Source organism: Emys orbicularis, chromosome 1 (genome assembly GCF_028017835.1).
Source record: "Emys orbicularis isolate rEmyOrb1 chromosome 1, rEmyOrb1.hap1, whole genome shotgun sequence".
NCBI lineage: Eukaryota > Metazoa > Chordata > Testudines > Emydidae > Emys > Emys orbicularis.
Genome location: NC_088683.1, coordinates 367,164,757 through 367,176,035, shown reverse-complemented (window position 1 = coordinate 367,176,035; position 11,279 = coordinate 367,164,757). Strand labels below are relative to the sequence as shown.

At 48.0% G+C, this 11,279-nt stretch overlaps 2 protein-coding genes across 2 annotated transcripts; both read left to right on the top strand.

Moving 5' to 3' along the window:
• The first annotated feature begins 2,603 nt into the window (after positions 1-2,603).
• LOC135895429 (olfactory receptor 52N4-like) lies at positions 2,604-3,542 on the top strand. The gene has a single exon (XM_065423540.1). The coding sequence runs from the start codon at positions 2,604-2,606 to the stop codon at positions 3,540-3,542; it is 939 nt and encodes a 312-aa protein (XP_065279612.1).
• Positions 3,543-9,679: 6,137 nt separating this feature from the next.
• Positions 9,680-10,618, top strand: LOC135873019 (olfactory receptor 52N2-like). Its single transcript, XM_065397488.1, has one exon. The coding sequence runs from the start codon at positions 9,680-9,682 to the stop codon at positions 10,616-10,618; it is 939 nt and encodes a 312-aa protein (XP_065253560.1).
• Positions 10,619-11,279: the final 661 nt, after the last annotated feature.

The following is an 11,279-nucleotide window of genomic DNA, read 5'->3' as shown; positions in this document are numbered from 1 at the left end:
GTACTTGTGGCACCTTAGAGACTAACAAATTTATTAGAGCATAAGCTTTCGTGGGCTACAACCCACTTCTTCGGATGCATATAGAGTGAAACATATATTGAGGAGATATATATACACACATACAGAGAGCATGAACAGGTGGGAGTTGTCTTACCAACTCTGAGAGGCCAATTAAGTAAGAGAAAAAAAACTTTTGAAGTGATAATCAAGATAGCTCAGTACAGACAGTTTGATAAGAAGCAAGTGTGAAAATACTTACAAGGGGAGATAGATTCAATGTTTATAATGGCTCAGCCATTCCCAATCCCTATTTAGCCCTGAGTTGATTGTGTCTAGTTTGCATATCAATTCCAGCTCAGCAGTATGGCTGAGCCATTACAAACATTGAATCTATCTCCCCTTGTAAGTATTTTCACACTTGCTTCTTATCAAACTGTCTGTACTGAGCTATCTTGATTATCACTTCAAAAGTTTTTTTTCTCTTACTTAATTGGCCTCTCAGAGTTGGTAAGACAACTCCCACCTGTTCATGCTCTCTGTATGTGTGTGTATATATATCTCCTCAATATATGGTTCACTCTATATGCATCCGAAGAAGTGGGTTGTAGCCCACGAAAGCTTATGCTCTAATAAATTTGTTAGTCTCTAAGGTGCCACAAATACTCCTGTTCTTTTTGCGGATACAGACTAACACGGCTGCTACTCTGAAATCTAATCTTTTACTAATTCTGATTCTTCTCTGAAACCTCTTCAGTGAATCAACATCCATCCTTAATTGTGGACACAAGAACTAGATACAGGATTTCAACAGCAGTCACAGCAGTGCTGAATACAGAGGTAAAATTACTTCTCTACCTCTCCTTCAGATTTTCCTGCTTATCATCCCAGGATCACACTGGCTTTTTTCAGCACAAGGTCACACTGGGAGCTCATGTTCAGCTAATTATCCCTTTATGCCCACAAATCTTCTTCACAGCCATTGTGCTTCCCATAATATCCTCCCATCATGTAAGCATTGCCTGAATTCTTTGTTCCTAGATATAGATATCTACATAACTCTATTAGAACACACATATTATTTGCTTCGACCCAGTTTACCAACCAATTCAGATTGCTCTGAATCAGTGACCTGTTCTCTTCATTATTTACCATCCCACAATTTTGTGTCATCTGCAAACTTCATCGATATTCAGGCATGAGAATGGTTAGCAGCTGAGTTGTTGCCTCATGTCTCTGCTTACACTTGTCAGGTAGCATCTGTAACTTATGTCTCAGACAAAGCTGGTTGCCTGCATGAAAGTGTCTCACCAAAAGAAACATGGGAAGTAATAGAGGTGTAGGCCTGTAGCCCTAAATACCAAGAGCCTTGTGCATTTCGTGCCCATTCTGTTGAGCACAAAGTCATAGCCCAGCATTAAAATGTCTGTTTCCCTGGGGGAAACTTGGCTCTTTTCAATATAGGTCCATCTAGTCCAGTGTCCTCTCTCTGACAGGGACAGCCCAGATGTTGCAGAAGAAGTTGTAAGAAACCAAGCAGTAGGTGGATTGAGGGATGACCTAACCATCCCTGAGGGTGTCACCTAGCAGCTACCTCTTGACTTGTGCCCTGAAATACGTTGGTGTATAGACATTCCAAAATATGTATTTAGCTGGAACTATTATAACTGGATAGTCTGACTATCCATCTAAATCTCCCAACCCTTCCTGTTTCTCATTTATCTCATGGCCTCAAATACCTCTTGTGGCAACGAGTTCCTCAGTCTAATTAGGCATTGAGTAGAGAAATCATTTTTTTTCACATCGGTTTTGAATTTTCCACATTTCAGTTTAATTTAATGTCCTCTTGATATTGTGTTATGAGACAGGGAGACCACATTCTCGATCTACTGTCTACCAGTCAGTATTTCATAGACTTTTCTCATGGCCCTCTAATATACCTCCTTGTTAAGGTAACAATCCCAATCTTTCCAACCTATATCATTAGGAGAGTTTCCCCGGGCCCTTGATCATTCTTGTTGACCTTGCCCAAACCCCTCTATTTCTGTAATAACCTGTGTGAGAAGGGTGCCCCATTCTTCAAAGAGGAGGCCAGAGGAGCATGAAATATTGACTGATTGGTCTCATGGCATTGTATTTCCTTTATGATTTCCCATCCCAGTCCGCCTGGATCCCAATGTTTTGCTTAGTTTCTGTCCATACTTCCACTGTGAGCAGGGTTTCACAGAGCTCTGTACCATGACACCCAGGTCACTGTCCTGAGTTCATACCATTAAATTAGAACCTTGTAAGCTGTTTGAGGAATTCAAGCTTTTTCCTCCAATGGGTGTGCACGTTGCGGTTATTGACATCGAAGTTCATCTGCCATCATGTTGCCCATTCACCTTGCTTGGTTAGCTCCCTCTGAGGACTTCTCTGGACTTCACTATGACCTAAATAATCTGGTGCCATCTGGAAATTTTGTCACCTCACTGTTCACCACTGTTTCTAGAGTCTTAATAACTATAAAATATTTATTGTACTATTTGTAATCCCACTCACTGTGCTTCTCTCACTTCACAGACACCTTGAGCATTTCTGAGCCCAATCAACCCATAGACCACCTCATGGCAGATTTCAACCTCAGTGACTTGGACCATTCATCATTCATCCTAACGGGAATCCCTGGCCTGGAAGCTGCTCACCTCTGGATTTCCATCCCTTTCTCTACGTTCTACATTATTGGCCTGTTTGGAAATTTCATGGTTCTGTTTGTTGTAGGCAAAGAGCAGACCCTACATGAACCAATGTACCTGCTGCTTTGCATGCTGGCGCTCACAGAAATTGGTGCATCTACTTCCATTGTGCCAAAGGCACTGTGTATATTTTGGTTCAATTTGAAAGGAATTACTTTAGGTGGCTGCCTCACCCAGATGTTCTTCCTTCATGCAGGTTCTGTGACACATTCAGCCGTCCTTGTGACAATGGCCTTTGATCGCTATGTTGCCATATGTAACCCTCTCAGATACGCCACCATCCTCACAAATGCACGGATAGCTAAGCTAGGGCTAGTGTGTTTGATAAGAGCTGTTCTCTTCGTTCTGCCCCTGCCCCTGCTCCTGAGCAGGCATTCATTCTGTGCCAGCCGCATTATCCCCCATACGTACTGCGACCACATGGCTGTGGCAAAGATGTCTTGTGGGGACATCACAGTGAACAGGATGTATGGTTTGGTGATAGTATTTATAGTCCTCGGTTTTGACCTGACACTTATTGCCCTGTCCTATGGTCTGATAATCAGGGCCGTCCTCAGAATACCCTCCAAGGAAGCCCACCAGAAAGCCCTCAACACCTGCACAGCGCACATCTGTGTGATGCTGATGGCTTATCCTATCTTCCTTTTCTCCACTCTGACATACCGATTCGGTCAGGGCATTGCTCCCTACATACACATAATCTTGGCCAATCTGTATTACCTCCTCCTTCCCATGCTCAACCCTATTGTTTATGGTGTCAAAACCAAAGAGCTTCGTGACAAAATGCACAAATACATCTGCGGAATGTGATCACCTAAGGCCACTGATTCCAAACCTCTGTGACAAGAGGGGTAAAGGAGATCTCCTCATTAATCAATGGTGCACTGTCCAAGTTTGGTTGAGCTCATCATTGTGTAAGTTCACAGTCTTAAAAGCTCCTCACACCTAACATCTTATCACTCTAACACCAAGCACTGCTCTCTCTGTTGCTAAGTTCCTTCTCTCTGACCATCACCTGATCTTTTTCAGTGTCACCCATCAGCCCCCACCTCCACACACCCTGTCACTTCACCTTTCTTTGACTTCCCGACCACCCGAAGATACTGCAGCTTTCTGAAGCAAGGAGGCTTCCCATTAGACCATGTGTGAACAGCGTTCTTGATCAGTTTGACGAACTAAAGCTATGCTTTCTGATAGTCAAAAAAAAAGAAAGCAACTATAATACTGAACTTCTTTATCATAAGTACAGTGATCCGGTGAGCAAAATTTCCCTGAATTTAATACGTCCTTACTTCAGGAAGCCTGGAGGATAAACCAAATGTTTCAGTTGGAAAGTGCTAATACAGGAACTCTGCTGCAGGAATTGAGGACATTCGAGTAGAACTTATTGGTGAGAGTTGTGAAACTCTGTGTTTTTAAGAACTGGACTGTGTTATCCTAGATTTGAGAGTGTGTGCCCCAGAATGTGATCAAGCCAATTACAACCATAGGGTGTGCACTCATTCACTATGAATTAATAAAAGAGAACACCACATAGTTAAGGGTTAATTGGAAAGCAGGCTTTTAGATGCAAGGTTAAAATCTAGCTGGCAGTATCTGCTAATCAGAATGGGAGGAGTGGACGACAAGAAAATAAATTAGAAAGAAAGTAGATAAATGGATGTAAACCTTGAGTCTAGATGCTTATGATAGTAGAAGTTTTTTGAAAGTTAGGAAAAGTGATGGGGTCACTATGACCTATGTGTTTTGTAGAAGTTATAAAAGATTAGCTAATACAGCGTACTTTGGAGCAGTCCTCTGAAGGCATCTTGAGAGACGTTTTTTTCTGAATCCCTTTCTCCCTGGTGGGTGAGCAACTGACCACTGTGAACCTGCTGTTAATTACTCAGTACTGTTCCAGAAGTTAGGTAAATATCTGGAATGATCTAAACCTATTGCTTATGTCTGTGTGTGCTTAAAAGCGAATAAACTGCAGTGTTAGACAAGAGCATGTTTACTTGCATTTAATCCTTGATCAGATAGAATTGCTGCTTGGGGTGAAAGAGTTAAGTTGAGAAACCTGTGTAACAGACTGCTGTGTTAAACTACGAAATTGCCGTGGAAACCAAAAACTTACCACTTTGCACAGTTGATTTTTATAGTTGCTTTCAGCTGAAACTTTCAAAATACACACTAACTATTCCCGTTGTCCAAAGCATCAAATTTAGGTGTCGAGATTTCATCTTGGACTTTGTGAAAGAGATGAAACAGAGACTGCCATCAAATGTCCAGGTGTTTAGGAAACACTATTTCACTAGGAGGGTGGTGAAGCACTGGAATGGGTTACCTAGGGAGGTGGTGGAATCTCCAACTAATTCAACTCAAAATATGGACATTGACTACTATCGTTGAATGCATTTAGAAAAAAATAATAATGTAATGGTCTTGTTGTTTTTACACTACATATGTTTTAGGCTCCTTTTGGCTATTTTACACTGTTACTGGCCATTTTTTAAAAACCCCTGCCAACCCTCCATCGGGTTACAAGTACCAGTATTGGGGGTTTAATTTTGAATTTCAGTGTCATCTCTTAGCTTTGTTGCTAATGTAGACAAACTCCTGCTGGGGCTTGTGGGTTTTTTTTTTTTTAAAGAAATCAAATCTGTACTAGGTATCTAACGAAAGCTTTCCTTTGTTACTTGAACTATGGACCAATGTGGTAATAAAAAACAACAACAACATTTGTTTCAAGAAATACATTTCAGTTGACTTGGGCCACATTTCGATTACTTTTTAAGTGACTTGGGGCTCTTAATGCAGCTGAATTCTGGCCAACCTGAGCAGCACCTCAAGCTGAGCTGGAGGCAGCGCGGTAGCAGCCGGAAACACAAGGGCCAGAGAAGCAGCCCAGGAGGCAGAGCTGTGCTGGAGCCAGAACTGGTTTGTAGGCAGAGCAGCCGTCCTGAGGGCCGGCTCTAGGTTTTTTGCCGCCCCAAGCAAAAAAAATGTTGGCTGCCCCCCGTCCCAGCCCTGGGCTCCTCGCCGCCCCCCCCTGCCGCCCCAACCCTGGGCTCTCCCCCACCACCCGCACCCCCCTGCTGCTCCAGCCCTGGGCTCTCCCCTCCCAACCTGCACCCCCCTGCCGCCCCAGCCCTGGGCTCTCCCCTCCCAACCTGCACCCCCCTGCCGCCCCAGCCCTTGGCTCTCCCCCACCACCCGCACCCCCCCTGCAGCCCCAGCCCTGGGCTCTCCCCTCCCAACTTGCATCCCCCTGCCGCCCCAGCCCTGGGCTCTCCCCCCCCACCTGCACCCCCCTGCCGCCCCAGCCCTGGGCTCTCCCCCCACACACACACACCCTGCTGCCCCAACCCTGGGCTCTCCCCCACCACCCGCACCCCCCTGCTGCCCCAGCCCTGGGCTCGCCCCTCCCAACCTGCACCCCCTGCCGCCCCAGCCCTGGGTTCTCCCCCCCCACACCTGCACCCCCCTGCCGCCCCAGCCCTGGGCTCTCACCCCCCCCACCCGCACCCCCCTGCCGCCCCAGCCCTGGGCTCTCACCCCCCCCACCCGCACCCCCCTGCTGCCCCAGCCCTGGGCTCTCCCCCCACACACACACACACCCTGCCGCCCCAGCTCTGGGCTCCCCCCTACCTCCCCACCATTGCCCCCCACACACACCTCCTGCCGCCCCAGCCCTGGGCTCTCCCCCCCACACCTGCACCCCCCTGCCGCCCCCAGCCCTGGGCTCTCACCCCCCCACCTGCACCCGCCTGCCGCCCCAGCCCTGGGCTCTCCCCCCCCCCCCACACACACCCTGCTGCCCCAACCCTGGGCTCTCCCCCACCACCCGCATCCCCCTGCCGCCCCAGCCCTGGGCTCTCCCCTCCCAACCTGCACCCCCCTGCTGCCCCAGCCCTGGGCTCTCACCCCCCCCACCTGCACCCCCCTGCCGCCCCAGCCCTGGGCTCTCCCCCCCCCACACACACACACCCTGCCGCCCCAGCTCTGGGCTCCCCCCTACCTCCCCACCATTGCCCCCCACACACACCTCCTGCCGCCCCAGCCCTAGGCTCTCCCCCCCCCACCTGCACCCTCCTTCCGCCCCAGCCCTGGGTCACTGGTAACTCGCTCCCACGGCGGGTCATTCAGCAGGAATTTTAGATGTGCACAGAACACAGACAGGATTGGTTCTCATATGGTTACAGAACTGCAGTAAAGTGGAACAATTTTCAGCTTGTGTGATTGGAGGATATCTGGATGCATATTATAAGACTGTCCTACATAAATGAGGAAAAGTTGAGGTGCCTTTATTATTCTTTTGTTCCACTCTTTCCTCCTATGGGGAATTTGCCAAGGTAATATCACTGTCTTCTTTTTAAACAACCAACCAACCAAAAGGCAATGGCTGTTGAAAATAGCAATTCCAGTCCTAATAACCACTGGGAAACATTTCTTGCTCAATTTTATCCTACTTTTTCTACAGCAAGTTACAGTGGATCAGTATATTTGATTTGGGAGAAATGAAGTAACAGCTGCCCAAACTGAGCTTGAGCACTCCTGAATTTTGAGGTGTTCAAATCTGGAAGGCAGGTGCTGGGGGCGAGGGGGGGGGGCTGTGGCTCCGCAGGGGAGCACGGCAGCATGTACGCAGCAGCGTGTCTGGTGCTGCGCAAAGCCAGACACGCTGGTCTGAGTGGCACGGTAAGGGGGCTGGGGGGTTGGAGAAGGGGTGGGGGGTTCCGGGGGGGCAGTCAAGGGACAGGGAGCAGGGGGGGTGGATGGGGTGGAGGTTTGAGGGGGCAGTCAGGGGCAGGGAGCAGGGGGGGTTGGATGGGTCAGCGGTTCGGGGGGGGGCAGTCGGGGGACAGGCAGCAGTTGGATAGGCATGGGAGTCCCAGGGGTTTGTCAAGGGACAGGTAGGGGGTGGGGTCCTAGGGGGGAAGTTGGGGGGGGTCTCAGGAGGGGGCAGTTGGGGACAAGGACCAGTGGGGCTTAGGGGGTGGGGTCCTGGGGAGCAGTTGGGTCAGGGGTCCCGGGAAGGGGTGATCAGGGGACAGGGAGCAGGTGGGTTGGATGGGTTGGGGTTTCTGTGGGGGGCAGTCCGAGGGAGTGGATGGGGGCAGGGTGGGGGCTACCCTCCCTCCCTGTGGAGTGTCCTATTTTTTGAATGTTAAAACATGGAATCCCTACTCACAGTGCAGCTCTCCATTCACAGCAGGCTGCAGCATGAGGTCTCAGCTTCCTCACTCCCTCCCCCTCTTTCCTGTTGGTAGTGGCCAAGGGAATGCTGGGAAAGGTAGTTCTTTCCCTGCTCCAGGGCTGGCTCTATAGGCAGGGAGCTAACCAAGGAACTACAGCTCCCAGGGCCCCCTGTTGGTTCTCAGCTCCCATGCTGGATCCCTGCCGCCCCTGCAAATGGGCTGCCCCAAGCACGTGCTTGCTTTGCTGGTGCCTAGAGCCACCCCTGACAAATGGATACTGGCAAATACCTTTGATACCAGAATGCTGGGAGAAGAAAGCCTTTTCCACAACCTTTTCGTTGCATGAATTCAGGATCTTTTCATTTGGCCTCCACAGTGTAGCAGCGACCTTTCAGAGGATGATAGACTGAATATTCTTGGGCAGTACACTGCTATGATCCATAAAAAATGGGTTTTGGTCCCTTATCATTTGGCAGCATTCCCAAGCACGATGCAGATGACGGTACATTACACAGAGAAAAAAAAAGCCATCATCAATTGTTAGGCTGCACAGTCTGCAAGACTCAGTTTGCGTTGACAATCTGAACTCCTGGGATCAGCAAATCATGTCTTGACTCCCAGGGGAGGCTCTCAGGCTGAAGCTCTCCAGGCTCTATTATCTGCTCTTCCCACTGCTCATGGAGCCAAGGGAATTGTCTGGGAGTCCTGGCCAACCTGAGAGTCTGGAGGAACTGTACGGGGTAACATAAAAGTCGCTGCCCAGCACGCCGAGTGTCAGACATGTGAGATTCATACACTCATTCTCAGGGCTCTGTCTTCCTGTCGCAATAAAGAGATTTCCTCTCTCTGCTGAGCGGGATTTCGGTGAGTTACCTCTTTCTCCATTAAAGTTAGTGCTAAGGGCTCATGAAGGGTTCCAGGGTTCAAGTCAGTAACAATCTGGGCAGGAATTCACCAGCACAGCAACTTGAACTGTTTAGTATTGTCAGAAACACCAACAGATTTACCTGGTAAAATTGGAACTACCAATATATTGGAAATAGTTTAGACAAATATTTGTTTTTAAGATCAGTGTATTGTTTCTTACTGTGCCCTTCTATCTGTCTAATTGTCCCAATAACTTCCTTTTTTGGGCTGTGTGGTTCTTCCTCTGATTCACTCAAGTTTCCAATTCAGCAACTACGCTGCCCTGTTAGGAGGTGCATCCACAGCCTCTGCACTGGGTATCTGTGTAACCAGAGATTTCACAACAAGAATGGGTTGTACACTGGCCAGATTTTTCTCTCACATTCTGCTTTCAGTAGGACACTCCAGATTGACACTGGCCTCCCGTAGACCAAAATCAGAGCCCCGTCTTTTGAAATCCATGTCTTCCATGCCTGGTCTCAGAATGCCACATAAACCATGGGTTTCATTCAGACTCTTTCATCACCCAAACAGAATAGCACTCTCTGTATCAGGACTCAAAGCCATGAGTATTGCAGCTCAGAGCTGAAAGTTAAACAGTAAGAGTGAATCTTTTCCCATTGAGATTGACTATTCACCTGGCTTGGTTAGCTCTCTCTGAAGCCTTCTCTGGACTTGAATATGACCAAAACAATCTCATGCCATCTGTATATGTTGCGACCACACTGCTCAACACCCATTCTAGATTGTTAATATTTGCAATACAGTTTGTTATAACGTGTGTAACCCCCCTCGCTTTGCTTCTCTCCCTTCACAGGCACCTTGAGCATTTCTGAGCCTGATCGACGCATCGACCACCTCATGGCAGTTTTCAACCTCACCCCCTCTGAAGCTTCAGAATTCATCTTAATGGGCATCCCTGGCTTGGAAGCTGCTCACATCTGGATTTCCATCCCTTTCACTACCTTCTATATTATGGGCCTGTTGGGAAATTTCACGCTTCTGTTTGTTATAGGCAAGGAGCAGACCCTGCACAAGCCGATGTACCTGCTGCTCTCCATGCTGGCGCTCACAGAAATTGGCACGTCTACTTCCGTCGTGCCAAAGGTGCTGTGCATATTTTGGTTCAATTTGAAAGATATTACTGTGGGTGGCTGTCTCACCCAAATGTTCTTCCTTCATGCGGGTACTGTTATGCATTCAGCCGTCCTCGTAACAATGGCCTTTGATCGCTATGTTGCCATATGTTACCCTCTGAGATACGCCACAATCGTCACCAACACACGAATAGCTAAGCTAGGGCTAGTGGGTTTGCTAAGAGCTTTTCTCTTAATTCTGCCCTTGCCACTGCTTCTGAGCAGGCTGCCATTCTGTGCCAACCGCATTATCCCCCATACGTACTGCGACCACATGGCTGTGGCAAAGTTGTCATGTGGGGACATCACAGTCAACAGGATGTACGGTTTGGTAATAGTATTTGTAGTCATCATGTTAGACCTGACGCTTATTGCCCTGTCCTATGGTCTGATCATAAGGGCTGTCCTCAGAGTATCCTCCAAGAAAGCCCACCAGAAAGCCTTCAGCACCTGCACAGCCCACATCAGTGTGATGATGATGTCTTATCCTTCCTCCCTCTTGTCCACTCTGACATACCGATTTGGTCAGGGAATTCCTCCCCATGTTCACATCATCTTGGCCAACATGTATTACCTTCTCCTCCCCATGCTCAACCCTATCATTTATGGGGCCAAAACTGTAGAGCTTCGTGAGAAATTGCTTAAATACACTTGCAGAATGTGATTGCCTGGGCCACTGACTTTAAGCCTTCATGACAAGAGGGTGAAAGGTTATTTCCTAGTTAATCAAAGGTGCTCTGTCCTACTTTGGCTGAGCTGAGCATTGTGGAAGTTCAGAGTCTGAGAAGCTCCTCACACCTAACTTCTTATCACTGTATCACCAAGTACTGATCTCTCCGTTGATGAGTTCCCTCTCTCTCACCATCACCTGATCTGTTTCAGTGTCACCTATCAGCCCCCACCTCTACACACCCTGTCACTCGGCCTTTCCGTTACTTCCAGACCAACAGAAGATATGACAGTTTTCTGAATCAAGGTGGCTTTCCATTATACCCTGTGTGAACTGGTAGCTTGTTCAGTTTGACAAACTGAAGCCATGCTTTCTGATAGCCAAAGACAAATTAAGCAAGTATAATGCTATAATTTACCTGATTTCCCTACATCCAATACTTTAGGAAGCCTGGAGGATAAACCAAAAGTGTCAGTTGGAGGGTGCTAATACAGGAAAGCTGCTGCAGGAATTGAGGACATTCTACTAGAGCTTATTGGTGAGAGTTCTGAAACTATGTGTTTCTGAGAACTGGACCGCGTTACTCTGAATTTGAGGGGAATTTGTGAAACAGATGAAACAGAGATTCCCACTATATGTCCAGGTGATTGAATCG

Coding starts and splice junctions, on each gene's coding strand:
- LOC135895429 (XM_065423540.1), top strand. CDS start 2,604: ATGGCAGATTTCAACCTCAGTGACTTGGACCATTCATCATTCATCCTA.
- LOC135873019 (XM_065397488.1), top strand. CDS start 9,680: ATGGCAGTTTTCAACCTCACCCCCTCTGAAGCTTCAGAATTCATCTTA.